The sequence below is a fragment of the Nicotiana tomentosiformis genome, chromosome 5 (assembly GCF_000390325.3).
Source record: "Nicotiana tomentosiformis chromosome 5, ASM39032v3, whole genome shotgun sequence".
Taxonomy (NCBI): Eukaryota; Viridiplantae; Streptophyta; class Magnoliopsida; order Solanales; family Solanaceae; genus Nicotiana; species Nicotiana tomentosiformis.
The window spans coordinates 3,960,965-3,983,581 of NC_090816.1; the positions used below are offsets into that span (position 1 = coordinate 3,960,965).

Consider the following 22,617-nt stretch of genomic DNA (forward strand, 5'->3'; position numbering starts at 1 on the left):
CCACCAACCTTCTAACAAGGTGTATAGCTTCTGTAGTCGAACGACCCGGCATGAACCCAAACTGGTTGTCGGATACAGACACTGTTCATCCTCACCCTCGCTTCAACCACCCTCTCCCACACTTTCATGGTATGACTCAGTAATTTGATACCCCTATAATTGTTACAACTCTGGATATCACCTTTGTTCTTATACAATGGAACCACCGTACTCCACCTCCACTCATCCGGCATCCTCTTCCCCTTAAAAATAATATTAAACAACCTAGTCAACCACTCCAAACCTGCTCTCCCCACACACTTCCAAAATTTTACCGGAATCTCGTCTGGCCCGGTCGCTCTGCCCCTACTCATATTACGCATAGCTCCCACGACCTCCTCAACCTCGATACGCCTGCAGTACCCAAAGTCACGGTGACTCTTGGAATGCTCCAATTTGCCTAGCACAATATCCCGATCCCCTTCTTCATTCAGAAGTTTATGAAAGTAAGTCTGCCATCTCCTCTTAATCTGGGCATCTTCCATCAATACTCTACCACCTTCGTCCTTGATGCATCTCACTTGGTCCAAATCCCGAGCCTTCCTCTCTCTCAACTTGGCCAGCCGGAATAACTTCTTCTCCCCACCTTTTTTCCCCAATTCCTCGTACATATGACCATAAGCCGCAGTCTTAGCCTCTGTGACCGCCAACTTAGCCTCCTTCCTAGCTGACTTATACCTCTCCATACACACTCGCCTCTCCTCCTCACCTATGCTCCCTACTAACTTCAGGTACGCCGCCTTCTTTGCTTCCACTTTACCTTGGACCACTTCATTCCACCACCAGTCTCCTTTGTGCCCACCAGATACGCCCCTCGAGACCCCTAACACCTCTCTCGCAACCTCCCTAATATAGTCTATTGTCGCTGACCATATAGTGCTCGCGTCACCACTGCTCCTCCAAGCTCCTATAGCCGACAACCGCCCCTACAAAGCTTGGGTTTTATCCTTAGTTAAGGCTCCCCACCTGATTCTCGGTCTTCCTCGAGTAGACTTTTTCCTCCTCTTTAACATAATACCAACGTCCATCACCAAGAGCCTATGCTGCGTTGAGAGTATCTCACCCGGGATCGCCTTGCAATCCTTGCACAACCCTCTGTCACACCTCCTGAGGAGGAGATAGTCAATCTGGGTCTTCGCCACCGCATTTTGAAAAGTAACCAAATGCCCCTCCCTCTTCCGAAATCTAGAATTCGCAATCACCAACCCAAAAGCCTTAGCGAAGTCCAACAACGATGTACCTCCTCCGTTCCTCTCCCCAAAACCGAAGTCTCCATGCACCTCGCCATAACCACCTGCGGTCGACCCAATATGCCCATTGAAATCCCCTCCTATAAATAACTTCTCAGCAGGCGGAACCTGGCGCACTTTTCATCTAACTCTCACTAAGTTTTGTGAGTGCAAAATTCAGGACAACAAAATAACCGAAAAAATGGAGCAGACCTTCATCATGATCAAGCCTGATGGTGTCCAACGTGGCCTGGTTTGCTTCGATTCGATTTCGTTTAATTTTGTTTTTATGTTTGTTGAGCTACAGTTTTGTTATTCCTAATTTTTGGATCAATGTTTTGATGTTTTGTTTCAGTTTGGTGAGATTATTGAAAGATTCGAGAAAAAAGGTTTCTCTTTGAAAGGTAATTTTTCCTCTACTGGCTTCACATTTCCCCAATTGTGATTAATAGAAGGTTAGTTTGGTAGATAGATTTAACAATAAGGGCTTTAGTGTAATATTCTTAGTGTAATACACAACTCAAATAAGGTAAGAAAAAAGATCTTTATATATATATATATATATATATTTATATATGTTCACTAATGGTCATTGAACTATCTTCCAATTTCATTAAAGTCATTCAACTATATTTTGTCACTTAAAAGTAACTAAATTTTAGCATTGTAACTTAAAAATTATTTTGCCTCAACCCCCTATCATAAATATGACATGACATAAAATTTAATAAGAAAAATCCAAAAATAAATGTCACATAAGTTTAAATGGGTCATACCCACTTTAGATCCATGTCTTCCTTAATATGATTTGACTCAAAACCCAAATGGGTTTCAATAGATAAAAAAACGCCTCTTGCCGGTGTCAACCACATCCCTCTTTAGATAATGCACATTCATAATTATTCTACATTAGTTTAAAATAATTATCCTATACTACAAAGTTTTTGCCTTTTCTATTACATAATGCACATTCATAATTATTCAATACTAAAATAATTTATGCTAAAAAATTCTTATTTTATTTGTATGCCCTATCCGAGTCATTTTATAACTCTACTGCAGCTAAAATACTACTGTATCCAACTCACATAACATATTTATAATTTTTTAATGAAGTTAAAATACTATTGTGTCTATCTCGCATAACATATAAATGTATCATAAGCAGACAAGAATAATAAGATTAATAAGAATCTATTTTCACAAACTACCATTCAATTAATTTCAAAATATTGCTTATTAAGCAACACTAGCATACAAATACACTACTTAGTAAGCAACACATGCAATTAAAGTGCATAATAAAAAAGGGAGATTTTTATAATTACCTATGGATTCTAAAATATTCCATAATCTACAACTTGTAATAGAATAACATATTCTACAACAAATGTATAAAACATATACTCTAAAAAAGGTAAATTTTCTAATAAAGGAGAATTCTATTTTGAAACATATCCCATAATTAGCTCATAAAAATTCTTCAATTTATTAATTATTGATTAGTACTATAAATACATTAGGTTACCCTTATACACTATCTCTTACACACTACATCCTCCATAAAAATAGGGACTTCATAAAGATAGTTGCATAATTCGGATGAAAATATTTCCATTCTTTCATCCTTATCATCTATATAGTATTAATAATACAAATACTATATGTTAGTATACAATATACAATATATATATATATATATATATATATATATATATATATATATATATATATATATATATATATATATAGTATTCTACAACAAATGTATAAAACATATACTCTAAAAAAGGTAAATTTCCTAATGAAGGGGAATTCTATTTTGAAACATATCCCATAACTAGCTCATAAATATTCTTCAATTTATTAATTATTGATTAATACTATAAATACATTAGATTACCATTATAACACTATCTCTTACACACTACATCCTCCATAAAAATAGGGACTTCATAAAGATAGTTGCATAATTTCGGATGAAAAGTTTTCCATTCTTTGATCCTTATCATCTATACAGTATTAATAATACAAATACTATATGTATATATATATATATATATATATATATATATATATATATATATATATATATATATATATATATATATATATATATAGAGAGAGAGAGAGAGAGAGAGAGAGAGTGATGACCCAAAAGGTCATCTTATATTTTAGAACTCGAATCTGCGCTCTTAAGCCTAAAAAATATTATTTTTACCCTCCTCAATTTACGTGCGCAGTCCGGGCAGGTTTTCGGAAAGCTTTTATGTTGAAAACTAATGAAAATAAGAATTTTACCTTAAAAGTTATTTTTTTTGACTTCGGTCAATATTTTAGGTAAACAGGCCCGGATCCGTACTTTGATGGTCCCGGTAGGTCCGTATCAAATTATGGGACCTGCGCGTATGTCCGGAATTGAATTCTGAGGTCCCTGGCTTGAGTTATGAATTTTTGATGAAAATTAAAAGTCTGAAAATTATTTATTTTTAAGAATTTATTGATATTTGGCATGGTTAGTATCGGGTCCGTATTTTAGTTCCGGAGCCCGGTATAGGTTCATTATGATATTTAAGACTTGTCTGTGAAATTTGGTGAGAAACGGAGTTGATTTGACGTGATTCAGACGTCCAATTGAGAAGATATGAATTTTGAAGTGTTCTTGAGAATTTCATTTGATTTGGTACAAAATTCGTAGTTTTAGGTGTTATTTGGCGATTTGATCACGCGAGTAAGTTCGTATGATATTTTTAGACTTGTGTGCATGTTTGGTTTGGAGCCCCGAGGGCTCGAGTGAGTTTCGGATAGGCCACGGGATGTTTTGAACTTAGAAAATATTGCTGGTATAACTGAACCTGTTGCAGGCCTCTGATATCGCAATTGCGAAATCGGGCTTCGCAAATGCAAAATAAGCAGGCCTGGAAATTGCGAGGTATCTATCGCAATTGCGAAGAAGGCCTGGGCCAGCATGTTCTCGCAATTACAAGATTTTCTTTGCAATTGCGATGGGAGTTTGGGAAGGGCAGGTTCGCAAATACGAACATCTACTCGCATTTGCGAGGTTCAGTGGTCGCAAATGCGACACTTTCCTCGCATTTGCAAAGGCAGCGGGATTGTGAAGGGCATCGCAATTGCGATTGTTCCTTCGCATTTGCGAGTTTCGTATTTGCGAAGCTCAGTTTGCAATTGCGACACCTACAGCTGAGTAAAAGGGACTTAGACGGGATTTTTCATTCATTCTTCATATTTTCGAAACCCTAAACCTTAAGAGGCGATTTTCCAAAGACCAAATCTTCCCTAAATCATAGATAAGTGATTCCTAACTCTTTTCTTTCAATCTTTTACATCTTATAACAAGATTCCAACCTAGAATCTAGAATTTTTATGGTGAAATTAGTATTTTTTGGTAGAAGTTAGGAATTTCGAAATTTGAGGATTTAGACCTCAATTTGAGGTCGAATTTCAAAATTAATTACATATTTGGGCTCGGGGGTAAAAGAATTTTGGTCCGAACCTCAAATTTTGACCAAGCGGGCCCGGGGTCGATTTTTTAATTTTTTTTGGAGAAAATTTGGGAAAATTTAACTTACGCAATATAATTAATTCCTTTAGCAATATTTGATGTTATTGAGTCATTTTTGAATAGATACGAGTGGTTTGGAGGTGAATTCAAAAGGAAGAGCTGTGATTGAGAATTAAGTAGCCTTCAAAGCGAGGTAAGTGTTGTGTCTAACCCTGACTTGAGGGAATAAGGAACCTTAGATTATTTGCTAAGTGAAATTCATGTGAGCGGCGTATATGTGAGGTGACGAGTACTTATGCACCGCCAATTTACCTGTTTTTCATGTTTCTCTATTTTTGTTATATTGTCTCATTCCTATGCCTAATTGCTACGTGTTATACTAGTGTTGTTCAATTTATCGTTCTTATCATGTTTGCGGTTTTCTGGTGATAATTGAGTTTTTATTTCAAAGTTGAGATTGATATTATGGAACCAAATATTGAAGTAAGGTTTGTACTTGTTATTCTATCTCCCTGTTATTATTTATGCATTGTATTATGGTAAGGGAGAGTGATGATACACGAAGGGTGATATCGTGCCATATTGTGAGTGTTAATGCACGAAGGGTGATGCAGTGTCATATTATGAGTGTTAATGCACGAAGGGTGATGTCGTGCTATATTGTGAGTGTTAATGCATAAAGGGTAATGCAGTGCCATATTGTGAGTGTTAATGCATGAAGGGTGATGTCGTGCCATGATATGAGAGTTAATGCACGAAGGGTGATGCCGTGCCGTTTCTATTAATTTTATGGTGAGATTGAGAGTAAAATCACGAAGGGTGATATTGTGCATTTTTCCTTACTGTATTCACTATTCCTGTTGATTCATGGTATATGGACTGCTCATTCTGTTGTAGTTCTTTATCTTGTATTTCCCTCAGTATGTTCCCCTCCCGACATTTCCTATTTAGTTCTTCATTTTTGTTATTTGTATATACACTGTGAAATTGTACAGGTTGATTTGTAGGTGTCTTGCCGTAGCCTCGTCACTACTTCATCGGGGTTTGGCTCGACACTTACCAGTATATGGGGTCGGTTGTACTGATACTGCACTCTGCACTTTCCGTGCAGATTTTGATACCGGCTCGGATTGATTGAAATTTTACTATTAGTCCAATGTCCGGAGACTCAAGGTAGATCTGTCGGCGTTCACAGACCTTGAAGTCCCCATCTATCTTTTCTGTTCTACAGCTTTTTTCATTCAGACAGTTATATTTCTTTCAGATTATTACTTGTAGTAAATTCTAGAATACTCGTGAATTATGACTCCAGATCCGGGTGATAGTAATTAATACAGTTTTATGATATTTCGCACTATTTATATTTCATCTTAGTTAATTATTGTTAATTACTGAATGGGAATAAGAAATTGGTTTAATGATTCTCTAACGTTAGCTTGCCTATGAAGTGAAATATTAAACGCCATCACGGTCCCGTCGGTGGAAAATTTCGGGTCATGACAGAGAGAGACAGCGCTCTTATATATACTATATATTATATATAAGAATAATAATAATATACAGTATATATATATATATATATATATATAACTATACAATATACAGATGTTAATTAATACTTTGCAAAAATACATAGAATAATTTTAATATAATCTACCTTTAATTTATTAGTGTATACACATAAATAAGTATCAATATCCTACATACAGTATATAACATTGTGGGGGAGAAGACAAGTTGTGAATGATTCCAATTCAATTCAGTTTCTGAAGAAACTGGAGAGACTTGTGACATTATTTTGATGAGAGAGAAAATATGTAATTTTAAATTTAATGTAGTGATATGCTCTAATTGGTATAATCCCTATTTTTTAGGTTCAATAACGAGTTTTAAGAGAGAGATATTAGGAATGAAAAGTTATGTATAATTTAATTAAAAATGTAAGATTTTTAAATAAGTTGTATTATATGTAATTTTCAAGAAGTGATTGTAAGTTATTTAAATAAGTCTTATAAAAGTTATATTCTATTTAAATTCCTCTAATAAAAATTGTCAATAGACATGCAATTACAGACAACCTATAGCAACTGTTTAGACAAAAGGGCACAATATAATGCGTCATTAAGACTGTATCTGTTTGATCAAAGCCCAAAAAATAATTACAAGACCTATTTTTTCTTAAATTCCCTAGATTTCTTTTTTTGCACATCAACCACGAAATCAGACATGTTTTTTCTCTTCACATTCCTGCCTCTCTTTCAAACAACAACATCATCTAGAGGTTGGATAACATCAAGTTGTGAAGAACAATCAACTTCAGTTGGAAGAGCAACAACCCCATTAGATGCACGAAAGTCTTGAATTGGTCCCTAATGAAAAAAAGAAGATTTAGTTTGTGTGTTAAAATGCAATCGACACTGGCAAGAGGCGTATTTTTACCTATTGAAACTCATTTGAGTTTTGGGTCAAATCATATTAAGGGAGACATGGATCTAAAGAGGGTATGACCCATTTAAGCTTATGTGACATTTATTTTTGGATTTTTCTTATTGAATTTTATGTCATGTCATATTTATGATAGGGGTTTGAGACAAAATAATTTTTAAGTGACAATGCTAAAGTTTATTTACTTTTAAGTGACAAAAAATAGTTCAATGAATATCAGTGAAACTAACCCTATATATATATATATATGTGTGTGTGTGTATGTGTGTGTGTGTGTGTGTTTTGAATGCCCTTATCATAAGCGAAGCTTCTAGTACGGTGGCAAAGGTAGTTCAGAAAAAGATTTAGGTCACAAGTTCAAACATGGGGTATGGTGTTCTTGCATTCTTTTGAATTTCTGGCTCCGCCACTAATCCAACAGTAAAGTTGTCTCCGTGTGACCTATAGGTCACAGATTCGAGTCATGCAATCAGCTTGTGAGGCCTGCATCAAGGTAGACTGCCTACATCACACTCCCTCGGGGTGCGGCCCTTTTGTTCCCCGGATAAAAGGATATAAGTCATAATTTAGTATTGTTACCCGGATAAAAGGATATAACTAGTCATAATTTAGTATTGCTCTTGTTGTAATTTTTAGTATGCATGTGACAACCTTATTAGATGATTGTATAATTCTTACTTTTTTTCCGCTCGTTCTGATTAATTTACTAGAACTAAACTTATCATGTTGGTTACTTTGTTTGGATCTAGGTTTGAAGCTCCTTACTGTGGATCGCACTTTTGCTGAAATGCACTATGCAGACTTGTCTGCAAAGCCTTTCTTCAATGGGCTTGTCAAATACATTGTTTCTGGCCCCGTTGTTGCAATGGTGTGGGCGGGTAAGGGTGTAGTTACTACCGGTAGGAAGATAATTGGTGCAACAAACCCATTGGAGTCTGCTGCTGGCACCATCCGTGGTGATTATGCTATTGATATTGGGAGGTAAAATATTTAATTTCCCGGTTTAGTGTTTTCTATAGCATGCATTTGTCTCAAGCCAATGTGCCAATAGTTAGGATCATTATGTCTTCCAGCACGTACCTATAGTCGGATCTAGGATTTGGTGGTTTCGGATGTCAAGCTGGTCGATTTGATCGACTTTGTGCTTTAACTCGAATTGTTCTCCTTTCGATTTATATAAACAAATAGAGGTAGGAAATAAACAAGGGGGAGCCTTATTATACTTAAACAAACAAAAACCGTCAACAATAAATTAAAAGTGTGTCAACTTAATATTTTGCTTCAGTGGGTATTCATCTATGTGTTTGTCGTCTCTTTACTTTCAGCAAGCTAAAAAACTTGAATAAAGCTGATGGCAGGAGTCGAACTCATGCCAGGGGAAGGAAAACTTGACCTCTTGCCACCGGCACCATGACGGAAGGAAATTGCTCTTTGGTTTCCTGATGGTGTCGCGGAGTGGCAGAGCAGCCTTCACTCTTGGATCTATGAGTTAGAGATTTTACGAGTTGACTATCAATAGCCAATCGATATGCACACAAAGTGCATCTCATAGTGTCACCTATGTGCATCAACAATTCGTCTATCTCTATCTTTCCAAACTGCAACTTAAGAAATTTTGCCTGATGTTTGAGTAGAAATATTGGTGTTTCACACTTGTTTCCATTTGTTATTTCAAGACGACTAAGATATGATATTAGCGGAATTACTGTAGTGATATTTACTCATTTCACTTAAAGTTGTATTTACATAATTGAACTTTGTCATCTATCAGCTTCACTATTGTCTAAGAAAAAGCCTTGAAATGGAAGTTGTATCATGTATATGAGTGTTAACGTTTGAGTATTGGAGGGCGCTAAGGGGGGTGGGCTAATTTTGGGCGGGTCTAATTGGCCGAGTCTGTAAAGGTAGAAATGACACCATATAGAAATGAAAATTTTATGAACAAACGCTGATTTTGAAAAGAAGTGAAAATTTTTTGAAAAAAAGGGAAATTTTTTTTATGTCCAAACGGGTTCTAAGAATTAGTTAGCGCGTTCAAGATTTCAGTTTTTCAATTCAATTTTTCAGGACAAAAATATCTTGAGTTGTCGTGAAGTTAAGATTTTTAGTTTAAAATTTCAGGACAAAAATAAGTACGGGCTAATTCCTAAATAGCATCCCTGAGAATCGCTATATGTGCTCTTGTCCCTCAATAAAATTATTTGGGATGAGATGAATTGGGTCAAGATGAGCCAAAAATTGGGTTATAACCTAACTCGTCCAACTCTTATCAAGTTTTAATTAATGTGTGTTTTTTTCTTATCAATTGTTTAATTATCAAATAAGATATTTTTCTTTTGTTATGGTCATGTATAACCTATCAAACAAAAAAGAATTATTTTACAGAAATTTTAGCATAGTTACTCATTAAATCAATTTGGGCTAAAAATCAACCCAATTTTAAATGGGCTGAGATGGGTTAGGTCAAGATGAGCTGAGATCAATAAATAAGCGGGTGAATGAAGGTGTTTGCAACAAATTTTCGTCGTTATGAAAAATAAACTGCAATCACAAAATAAGAGAAAAATATTTTTATTAATCAATTGTGAGTACAATTCAGTTTCTCCCTTGATTCTACTCTCCTTATTATTTCCGTGATTCGAGGGCTGAAGCAGTGTGTTTCTCGAATGCAAGATTATGCAGACCTCCTGGGATGTATTTGATCTCCATCTTCTTGAACTATTTGGTTGTCAAGAAGTATCCGGCCATATTTTTGTTCTCTTTGTGAATATCCCAAGAGTTTATGAGATTTTCGAGACGCATCTTCAAGGGAATATGTATCCCTTTATATAGGTGTGCGTTATGGTTTAGGGTAGAGTAACCTCCAAGAAACCATGATAGACTCCTAGGATTTCAAGAGTCTTGTAGTATCATGAATTTAGGATTTAGCTTGATCCGTTAAAATTTCGATGTCTACAAATGCCCCCTACTTCAAGGTTTGTTGGGGTGTAGACTTGCCGAAACTTGAAGACGAGACTTGAAGTACTCGACCATCGCAACAAATGATTTTGAAACTTTGAGTTTTCGATTTATAGGAGGAAGAGATGAAGGGTGGAACTGGTCCCACCGGGCACGCCAATTTAATTGCAACAAATTTTCGTCATTATGAAAAATAAACTGCAATCACAAAATAAGAGAAAAATATTTTTATTAATCAATTGTGAGTACAATTCTGTTTCTCCCTTGATTCTTCTCTCCTGATTATCTCCGTGATTCGAGGGCTGAAGCAGCGTATTTCTCGAATGCAAGATGATGCAGATCTCCTGGGATGTATTTGATCTTCATCTTCTTGAACAATTTGGTTGTCAAGAAGTATTCGGCCATATTTTTGTTCTCTTTGTGAATATCCCAAGAGTTTATGGGATTTTCGAGACGCCTCTTCAAGGGAATATGTATCCCTTTATATAGGTGCGCGTTATAGTTTAGGGTAGAGTAACCTCCAAATAACCCTGATAGACTCATAGGATTTCAAGAGTCTTGTAGTATCTTGAATTTAGGATTTAGTTGATCCATTAAAATTTTGATGTCTACAAATGCCCCCTACTTCAAGGTTTGTCGGGGTGTAGGCATGCCCACTGGGCGTGCCAATTTGTTTGCAACAAATTATTTGTGATACAAAAATAAATTGCAACCACAATATAAATATGAAGAAACATAATTTTATTGATAAAATGATGCGGGTACAATTCTGTTTATTCCCTTAATTCTTCCTCCGGATTGTTCTCCATAATTCGAGGGCCTTAGCGGCGTATTTCTCGAACATAGGATGATGCGGACCTCTCTAGATTATTTGATCTCCGTGAAAGTCGATCATTGTATGGATATTCTCTTTGAAGTATTTGATTATCAAGAAGAACATCTATTGATCACGACATTATTTTATGCCTTGATCCCTTTGTGAATATCTCAAGAATTTATGGGATTTTTGGGACCCTCTTGGAAGGCCATATGCCGTCTTATTTATAGGCATGAATTAGGATTTGGGTGGAGTAGCCACCAAATAACCCTAATAGACTCCTAATATTTTCAAGAGTCGTCTTAAATTTAAGATTTATCTTGATCTGCTAAAATTTCAGTGTCTACAGAAGGCTCAACCTTGGATGGATTGGGTGGGCTAAATGAGTTTGAACTCAAAATGCCATCCGTGGAGGGCGTTATATACTCCCTCAGGCTAATTTTATGTCAGCGTTTGATTGGATATTTAAGGGTAAACATCAATGAAAGTAAAATTAGTTAAAACCTAAAAATTAAGAAAAAGATATACTTTATAACAAGTTAAAATATAGTGTAAAAATGTTTATGTTCTTAAATCCAAAACAACATGCCTTTTGTGCTAGTATATGGCATTATATGGATAAGGGAATAAACCTTTCTTTTGGAGCAATAAATAAAATATTATGCACGTTGATCAGTTTGCATTTGCTTTAAATCACCATATTCAAATTCTAGATTTGACATTTTAAGATTTCTTTAAATCCCCTTGTATATATTTCTAATTTTTTCATTGTCGAGTGTCAATCACTATCTCTAATTTTAAGGGTGGACAATCTCTATATAAGGGTGGATTAGTGCTACGGGTTCGTCACAAGTAATTTTGGCTCATATATTTTATTTAAATAATTTCACTAAATAATTATAATTGGGACCCATAAAATTCAAATGCAAATACATTTGTCTCTATATCTACAAAGATATGATTCACATGCACCTAACTCCCAACGTGGGCTCTCGTCAGCAATTAAAATAGCCTAATTAAGTTGGCATCCATTATATTCAAAAATAATAAATTGTTGTTTAACTTGTATAATTAATTTATAAATTACGATAATAACGGAGAATACTCCCAAATAATTTTTAATTTCAATATTTGTTTTTACCAAGAGCAAGACTAAATTTACCAATGACAAGGGGCAAGGGGAATCTCTCAATATCTGCATATGATTTAACATTTGCACTTTGGAGAAAGTGGAAAGTGGAAACCATGATGTTGTTTTTGACAAAATCTTTAGACTTAGATCTAAAATAGGGAAACGTGATTAATAATCCTAACCTAACATATTTAAAATTAATTACCTTTTCCACTTTGTACACGCCTGTGTTAACTTTACATATTATAATGTCCACTTGTTGTCACCTTTTTTGTTTTTCTTTCTATCCACTTCTTGTAAAATACTTTCTGCAATAGTAACACTAGTCCAATACTCCAATTTGATTTAGTACGGTGGCAAAGCTAGTTCAAATATTGATTTAAGCTTCTAGTACGGTGGCAAAGGTAGTTCAAATATTGATTTAGGTCACAGGTTCAATCCTCGGTATGGCGTTCTTGCATTCTTTTGAATCCCTTGGAAGAATTCCGGAGCCATTGATCCAACAGTAAAGTTTTCTCCGTGTGACCTATAGGTCACGAATTCAGGCATGTACTAGGGTAGACTGCCTATATGACACTCTCTCGGGTGCGGCCCTTCCTCGGACCCTGCGTGAACGAGGATGTTTCGTGCACTGGGCTGTCTTTACTTGAGGGAAGTGTTGTTCCTTGGATAAAAGGATATAAGTCATAATTTAGTATTGTTCCCCCGGATAAAAGGATATAACCAGTCATAATTTAGTATTGCTCTTGTTGTAATTTTTAGTATGTATGTGACAACCTTAGTTGATGATTATATAATTCTTACTTTTTTGAAGCTCGTTCTGATTAATTTGCTAGAACTAAACTTGTCATTTTGGTTACTTTCTGAAAAGCACTATGCAGACTTGTCTGCAAAGCCTTTCTTCAATGGGCTTGTCGAATACATTGTTTCTGGTCCCGTTGTTGCAATGGTGTGAGCGGGTAAGGGTGTAGTTACTACCGGTAGGAAGATAATTGGTGCAACAAATCCATTGGAGTCTGCTGCTGGCACCATCCGTGGTGATTATGCTATTGATATTGGGAGGTAAAACATTTAATTTCCCAGTTTAGTGATTTGTGTAGCATGCATTTGTCTCAAGCCAATGTGCCAATAGTTAGGATCATTATGTCTTCCCGCACGTGCCTAGAGGCGGATCTAGAATTTGGTGGTTCCGAATGTCAAGCTTGCCGATTTGATAGACTTTGTGCTTTGACTCTGAATTGTTCTCCTTTCGATTTATATAAACAAATAGAGGTAGGAAATAAACAAGGGGGAGCCTTATTATACGTGAACAAACAAAAAACGTCAACAATAAATTAAAAAAGAAGTGTGTTAACTTAATATTTTGCTTCAGTGGGTATTCATCTATGTGTTTGTCGTCTCTTTACTTTTCAGCAAGTTAAAAAACTTGAATAAAGCTGGTGGCAGGAGTCGAACTCATGCCAGGGGAAGGAAAACTTGACCACTTGCCACCGACACCTTGGCCACTTTTGTTATTGCGAGTGACACTTTTAATATTTGTACTATTTCTTATATATATATATATATATATATATATAATTCTGCCGAAGCTCACCCCACATCACAACATAGATCCGCCCCTATGCACACCTAACACCAAGTTAAAACTTGTGTAACTTCTTTGCTCAATCAATTCCACTGGGTTTGTTGTTGTTGGAAAGTTGATCATATTGAATCCCGCTCTTATGTATTTATGTTGTTTGAGATGACAGAGTAAACTGTTACCTATCATGGAATGTTATTCATGGAAGTGATTCTGTTGAGAGCGCTAAGAAGGAAATTGCTCTTTGGTTTCCTGATGGTGTCGCAGAGTGGCAGAGCAGCCTTCACTCTTGGATCTATGAGTAAGAGATTTTACGAGTTGACTATCAATAGCTAATCGATATGCACACAAAGTGCAGCTCATAGTGTCACCTATGCGTATCAACGACCCGTCTATCTATATCTTTCCAAACTGCAACTTAAGAAATTTTGCCTGATGTTTGAGTAGAAATATTGTTGTTTCACACTTGTTTCCATTTGTTATTTCAAGACGATTAAGATATGATATTAGCAGAATTACTGTAGTGATATTTACTCATTTCACTTATTTGTTATAAGAGAAATCAAATTATGTTGGATGTCTACTCTTCCTCCATGATCTTCTCAAATGCTTAATGGCATATTCAATGACATATTTTTATTCACTTTTCATACCTATATAAAGGCCTTGTAATAGATAGTAAAAACACACAATAAAAGAAGAAATAAGAATCTCTCTTTCTTTCTTTCTCTCCATATCTCTTAGCTTGTTTTTCCTTGTTGTTATTTTGAGTTATATTTATAACACGTTATCAGCACGATTGTCACCTTCATTTTCACAATCACATCCTAGTTGTGTTCGATTCTCCTTCAGGTATATCACTATATATTCTTTTAGTTTATGGTAATATATATGCACCAATATGCTATTTATTAACAAATTCATATACTGTTAAGCATTTATTTTAGTTGATCATGTTACTGAAGTTCTCTTACCTTGCTTATTGTTAAAGAAAATATAAGATATAGATCTTAAGTGCGTTAAACTAACAAAAATAATTTAATAAATATGTGTGGACTTGCGTAGAGCAAAACTTATTTTCAAGACATTCTACAAAAATAAAATAGTGATAACCAAGGTGACAAAGTAATTATTGTACATACTAGTTTGAATCTATATATCTATATAAAGCAGAGACATAGATTAGTGATGTGGCATCTCTTAACAACTAGGAAACCTATTTATCTTTTTGTCATGTTTTTGCCTTTTTCATCTATTTTTTTATTATAAAAATCGAACAGTCTTTTAAAAAAAAAAAAAAAGGTGTGAAGAGTAACATTTGTAAACACAGCCGTTCCTAAAAGTTGTTTAAGAAGGTGCAACTGTACATCATTCCTCTTCACCATCACATTTTTCCCGGTTACGACTATCTGTACAACTCTTACACTCTCAATCTTACCCAATGCATCCAATTTGAGAATTAAACACAGAGGACAATAATGGTGAATTCCTCTTTTCCTCCCCTCTCATTTTCCCTATCTTTGATAATTTAATGTTTCCTTGTGATACAGGAAATAAAGAGTCAAAATCTTTCAATACAATGAAGAGATATGCAGCGCCTTCTTGAAGCGTCTCACCGGCTTCATTGACGACGGTTATGACTTAGAGACGTTGTAGACTATTTTTTTTGCAACGCCGGCAGTGCTGGTGGCTTCGAGACATCGCGTTTTATTGGCTATGCAAAAGCCGATGACAAGGCTATTGCTGGACATTTGCTTATACGTGGAAGGCTTCGGTTAAATATTGTTCTCTGGCCCTTCTATTTATTTTCTCAAGAATATCATATATATATCACCCTTTTCATCCTCACAGGCATGAAATAAGTTGACTTCCAACATGTCAAAAGTTGGTCGGATTTGTTACACTGATTGTCATACTATCGATTTTTCCTGTGATGACGATAGTGACGAAGATAAAACGAGTAAAAAAAAATATGTTACACAAATTAGATTTGAAAAAAGCATTTTTTGTGGAAATGTGAAGGAATTATCAACTTTGATCAAGAAGAAGAAGATGATTTGGAGAAAAACAAGAATGTTAACAAATTTTGCGGTATTAGAAAGAGGCAGAGATTAAAGTCCAGTGAAGAAAACTTGAATTTCGTTAAGAACTTTTGAAACTGCCGAAAAATATGAAAGTCCATTTTCTCCTACCTATGTTTTGAGGCATGGTAATAATAATGTTATTGGCACTGCCAGTACAAGTATCAATATGGTCAAAATGGGCTTTAGTCGAAACGATTACTTACCTAATGGATCAGTGTCTGCTTAAGAATTTTTAGATTTCAGGTCTCCATCTCTATTAAGAGATGATGTATTGCCCTTTTTTTTTTTGCAATGAAATTGACTTTCATAATTGAATTTAGATGCAAATAGAATTTTGGATGAAGATTTGGAGTCACGTACATGGAGTGTACATGATTTCTTGGAAGATCACTGTTGATGACCTTGAGAAAAGGAGTGTATATGTTTTCATTTCGGGTGATTAGGATTTTATTTTTCTCTCAAGAACATGTAAGGAAAATTTTGAAACGCGGAAATTCTTTGGTGCATAGTTGTGATTTTGGCGTACTCCGTCCCTTTCATCGTTTCATCAATATTTGCTTTTTAATCGTTATAAATTTCAGGAATATAATCGAATAAAAAAGTTTCAGGACCAAAATGAGGGGCCCCCATCCCACTTTCTTCTTAGATTTTTTCTCCTCTGTTATTTTTCCTCATTTTCTTCTTATCTTATTTTAAATTTTCAAAAGTCTAAAAGAGTATAGTTAATAATAAAAAGTATTACAATGATTATTGATCTTATGACCAACATTTAAATAGCAATAGAAAGAGAGAAGACTTATGTAAAATTAAAAGTCTCTAATTATGATCAGCATTAATGACCTATAAATATAGTCACTAATAAATACTCTCTCCGGTCCACAATAAGTGATTTTTTAACCATTTTTGTGGTCCAAAATATCTGATTTTTCCAGATTTCAGGAATTAATTAATTATCTTTTTTCTACATTGCCCTTGAAGTAAATAGTGTTGGAATATGTGTTAGGAGTGATTATGTGAAGAGATAGTAAAGGTTAATATGGTCAATTTCATTACTAATTAATGTAAAAAGCTGAATTTCTTAATCTGTGTGAAAACAACCAAAACAAATCACTTATTCTGGACCGGAGGGAGTATATATTATTACTTGCTTACTATTTCTTAATATCTTTTAAATAGGGAGAAGTCAAGAGGATTCTTTTATGAGTAATAACTTCTCTTCTCTAAGGTATGTGATATTCTTATTTGAATCTTTCTATTTTATTTTTTCCGTACAAAATTGATTTTAATTTAGTGTTTCATATGTATGTCTTAATCATATATATTATTTTAGTTACTTTGTATTTTAAAAATTAATTTTTGCGATATCAACAAAATATGTTAAAATGGGTATTATCACTTCTAGCCCGCGCCAGAAATTATTTACATTCGGTAGTCGAAAAAATATATAAAATTTGTATAGTTTCTATATATAAATTACAGAATGTATATATATACAAAAATATATAAAGAATAGATATTTTTATGACTATTATTTTGAAAGCAACAATATAATGTCATTTTCCTACCGCGCGAAGCGCGGCCCATTTAACTAGTTATTTTATAATTAGTGAAAAGTAATATTTGAATACATTCACTCTTATCACCGTATATGGTTATTCCTCAAATCCACGTTTATAATAAATTGCTTTTCTTTTACCATACTAAATTTATCTATTTGTGTTTATTCATATACTCCATAATTCTTGTTTATTTGATATATATATTATATGTTACTTTTTATACTACATTTTTGAAGTGATCAACTTCTTAATTAGTTGTCTGATTTATTTTTACAAGTATATTTTTATTGAAAATTATTTTTATTTGTTCTAACCCATTTACTTTTGTGATTAGTTTCAATATGTCAAACTTGTCAAAGCTTGAATTCGTGGCACTAGATATTACCGAGAAAAATTATTTATCATGGGTCCTTGATGCTGAAATTCACCTTGACGCTAAAAGTCTTGGAAATACTATTATACAAAAAAATGAAGCATCAAATCAGGATAAAGCGAAGGCCATGATTTTCCTTCGTCATCATCTACATGAAGGGTTAAAAATAGAGTATTTAACGGTAAAAGATCCACTTGAGTTATGGATTAATTTGAAGGATCGATATGACCATCTAAAATTTACGGTATTACCGAAAGCTCGGTATGAATGGATACATTTAAGGTTGCAAGACTTTAAAACCGTAAGTGAGTATAATTCGACTATCTTTAAAGTAAGTTCTCTATTAAAATTATGTGGAGACACTATCACAGATGAGTACTTATTAGAAAAATATTTTCTACTTTTCACGCTTCAAATGTGGTGTTACAACAACAATACCGTGAAAAGGATTTTAAGAAATATTCTGAGTTAATCACATGCCTACTTGTGGCAGAGCAGAATAATACTCTATTAATGAAAAATCATGAAGCCGTCTCACTGGGTCAGCACCATTCCCGGAAGTGAATGATGTAGCAGCATATGATAAGTCTGAAAGAAAATAAAATAATTATCGTAGTCATGGACATAGTCGTAGACGTGGACGTGGCAGGGGACGAAACAATTATCGTCATTATGATGGAAATAAACAGGAGAACAATAAGGGTTCTCAAATTAATCCTTCAAAAGGTAAAATTAGTATGTGTCACCGATGTGGTATGAAAGGTCATTGGACACGCATTTGTCGTACGCCAGATTATTTTGTCAAACTTTATCAAGCCTCCCTTAGAAAGAAAAAAAATAATGTGGAGGCACACTTGACCTTTCAAAATAATGATGATGAAGCAGGTCCCTCAAACAAATATGATTCTGAGGCACATCTTGCATATAAAGATGATGATTTTGGAGGCCTAGTAAATATTACTCATTTAGAAGCTGGAGACTTCTTTGAGGATATTGATTGAAGAACTAATTATCTTACTGGGAATGAAGCTATAATAAAAGTTGTCATTTTGTTATGTTTGCAACTAGTTTATTTTTCTTAAATGTATTTTCCTAATGTATCATGTGTTGCTAGTTTCTACATTCCTAATGTATTTCTTAATAAATATTTTGTTTGTCTTTCATATTTCTTATAATGTACTTTTTGATTTTTTTTATGAAGAATATGAAAATTTTCCGGTCTTCAGTTGGACTCAAGATTAATAAAGATGATATATGTCTTCTGGATAGTGCTACAACACACACTATTTTAAGAGATAAGAGATATTTCTCTTATTTGGTAATGAAAGAAGCCAATGTTAATACAATATCCGGTAGTACAAAATTAATTGAAGGTTCTGGAAGAGCCAATTTATTACTACCAGGAGGAACAAATTTGGCTATTGATGAAGCACTATATTGTAGTAAATCTCAAAGAAACTTATTAAGTTTCAAAGATATTCGCCAAAATGGCTACCATATTGAGACTACAAATGATGAAAAGATTGAATATCTTTATATTACTACAATAATGTCTGGTAAAAAATATATGCTTGAAATATTGCCTGCTCTTTCCTCCGGCTTATACTACACAAGTATTAGCAAGATTGAAACGCATGCCATACTAAATGAAAAGTTTACTAATCAAGATAATTTTATTATTTGGCATGACCGGTTGGGTCATCCTGGTTCTACTATGATGCGTAAAATAATTGAGAATTCACATGGACATTCAATGAAGAACCATAAGATTCTTCAATTTAAAGAATTCTCTTGTGTTGCATGTTCTCAAGGCAAATTAATTATTAGACCATCAGCTATTAAAGTTAGGATGGAATCCCCTACATTTCTGAAACGTATACAGGGTGATATATGTGGGCCCATTCACCCTTCATATGGACCATTCAGATATTATATGGTTTTGGTAGATGCATCTACAAGATGGTCATATGTGTGCTTACTATCAACTCACAATATGGCACTTGCGAGATTGTTGGCTCAAATAATAAAGCTAAGAGCACAATTTTCAGATTATGCAATTAAGACAATTCGTCTTGATAATGCTGGTGAGTTTACATCCCAAGTCTTTAATGAATATTGTATATCAACTGGGATAACAATTGAGCATCCGGTTGCTCATTTTCATACACAAAATGGTCTTGCGGAATCATTGATCAAACGCCTCCAATTAATTGCTAGACCAATGCTTATGAGAACAAAACTTTCCATTTCAATATGGGGTCATGCTATTTTACATGCAGCAGCACTTGTGCGGATAAGGCCCACAAGTTATCATAAAGTCTCCCCATTGCAATTGGCTTTTGGTCAGGAGCCAAATATTTCTCATCTTAGAATCTTTGGTTGTGCGATATATGTTCCAATTACTCCACCACAATGCATAAAGATGGGTCCCCAAAGAAGGTTGGGAGTATATGTTGGGTATGAATCTCCTTCTATTATAAAATATCTGGAGCCTATGACTGGAGATTTATTTACAGCAAGATTTTCTGATTGTCATTTTGATGAATCAGTATACCCAATATTAGGGGGAGAAAATAAGCAGTTGAAAAAGGAGATAGATTGGAATGTATTATCACTATCTCATTTAGATCCTCGAACAAATCAATGTGAACAAGAGGTTCAAAAGATAATTCATTTGCAAAATATTGCAAATCAACTGCCAGATGCATTCACTGACCTACCAAGGATGACTAAGTCACATATTCCAGCTGCTAATACTCCAATTCGAGTGGATATCCCGGTAGGACAATTAATTAAAGCAAATAATTTTAAACCACGCTTGAAACGTGGTAGACCTATCGATTCTAAGGATAAAAATCCTCGAAAAAGAAAAGGAGCAAATGATCATAATACGGAGGTAGTGACTCAAGAAGAGCACAAAGACATAACAAATGATAAAACCTCAAGGGAGGTTCAGGTACCTGAAAATGATAAGAATGGAGAGATCTCAATAAGTTATGTCTTAACGGAAAAAAGATGGAACCGAAATAATATTGTTATCGATAACGTTTTTGCTTATAATGTCGCTATTGAAATAATGCAACAAGATGAGGATCTTAAACTAAAATCTGTTGATGAATGTAGACAAAGAAATGATTGGCTAAAATGGGAAGATGCTATCCAGGCAGAATTAACTTCACTTGCGAAACGTGAAGTTTTTGGGTCTGTAGTCTAAACACCAAATGGTATTAAGCCTGTTGGCTATAAATGGGTTTTTGTACGTAAAAGAAATGAGAAAAATGAGGTACAAAGATATAAGGCACGCCTTGTTGCACAAGGATTTTCACAAAGGCCTGGTATCGATTATGAAGAGATGTATTCTTCTGTTATGGATGCTATAACATTTCGTTATTTCATTAGTTTTGTTGTCCATGAAAAGCTTGACATGCATTTAATGGATGTGGTTACAACCTATCTTTACGGCTCACTTGATAATGTGATATACATGAAAATTCTCCAGGAATTTAAAATGCCTGACGCACATAATTCAAAGTCCCGAAAAATATTTTTAATCAAATTGCAAAGATCTTTATATGGTCTAAAGCAATCAGGTAGAATGTGGTATAACCGCCTTAATGAGTATTTATTAAAAGAAGGTTATATAAATGATACCATTTGTCCATGTGTTTTTATAAAGAAAACAACATCAGAGTTTGTTGTACTAGCTGTATATGTTGATGACATAAACCTTATTGGAACTCCTATAGAACTCCAAAAGGCAATTGATTATTTAAAGAAGGAATTTGAGATGAAAGATCTCGGAAAAACAAAATTATGTCTTGGTTTGCAAATTAAATATTTGGCAAACGGGACTTTTGTTCATCAATCTGCCTACATAGAAAAGGTATTGAAACGGTTTTACATGGATGGAGCGCATCCATTAAGTACTCCGATGATTGTTCGATCACTTGATGTGAATAAGGACCCGTTCCGACCTCAAGAAAAGAATGAAGAATTTCTTGGTCCTGAAGTACCATATCTTAGTGCAATTGGTGCACTTATGTATCTGGCTAACACTACAAGGCATGACATAACTTTTTCAGTTAATGTCTTAGCAAGATATAGCTCTGCTCCTACAATGAGACATTAGAATAGAATCAAACACATATTGCGGTATCTAAAATGGACTATCGATATGGGGTTATTTTATGGCAATGATTGCAGTCCCGGTCTTGTTGGTTATGCCGATGTTGGGTATTTATCTAACCCACACAAGGCTCGATCTCAAACAGGCTATGTGTTTACATATGGAGGCACTGCCATATCTTGGCGATCAACTAAGCAATCAATAGTGGCTACTTCATCTAATCATGCTGAGATAATTACTATTCATGAAGCAAGTCGAGAATGTGTATGGTTGAGGTCTATAATACACCTTATTCGAGACAAGTGTGGTTTAAAGTGTGATAAATTACCCACAATTTTGTATGAAGACAATGCAGCATGCATAGCCCAATTGAAAGGAGGATTCATAAAAGGGGATAGGACAAAGCACATTTCACCAAAGTTATTTTTCACACATGATCTTCAAAAGAATGATGATATCAATATGCAACAGATCCGTTCAAGTAATAATATGACTGATTTGTTCACCAAATCTCTACCGACGCCAACCTTCAAGAAACTAGTGTACAAGATTGGGATGCGAAAGCTCAAGGATGTGAATTGATGCTCTCATCAGAGGGAGTTAATACGCGTTGTACTCTTTTTTCCTTACAAGGTTTTGTCCCACTGGGTTTTCCTTGCAAGGTTTTTAACGAGGCAACCAAAAGGCGTATTTCTAAATATGTGTACTCTTTTTTCCTTCACTATGATTTTTTTTAAATAGAATTTTTTC

General features: G+C 34.5%; 1 protein-coding gene across 1 annotated transcript; it reads left to right on the top strand.

Annotated features, from left to right (window-relative positions):
- Window positions 1–1,458: 1,458 nt before the first annotated feature.
- Window positions 1,459–14,271, top strand: LOC104116781 (nucleoside diphosphate kinase 1-like). The gene is made up of 4 exons (XM_070201924.1): window positions 1,459–1,521; window positions 1,624–1,672; window positions 7,986–8,217; window positions 13,895–14,271. The coding sequence occupies exons 1-4, from the start codon at window positions 1,471–1,473 to the stop codon at window positions 14,028–14,030; spliced, it is 468 nt and encodes a 155-aa protein (XP_070058025.1). The 5' UTR covers window positions 1,459–1,470; the 3' UTR covers window positions 14,031–14,271.
- The last annotated feature ends 8,346 nt before the right edge of the window (window positions 14,272–22,617 follow it).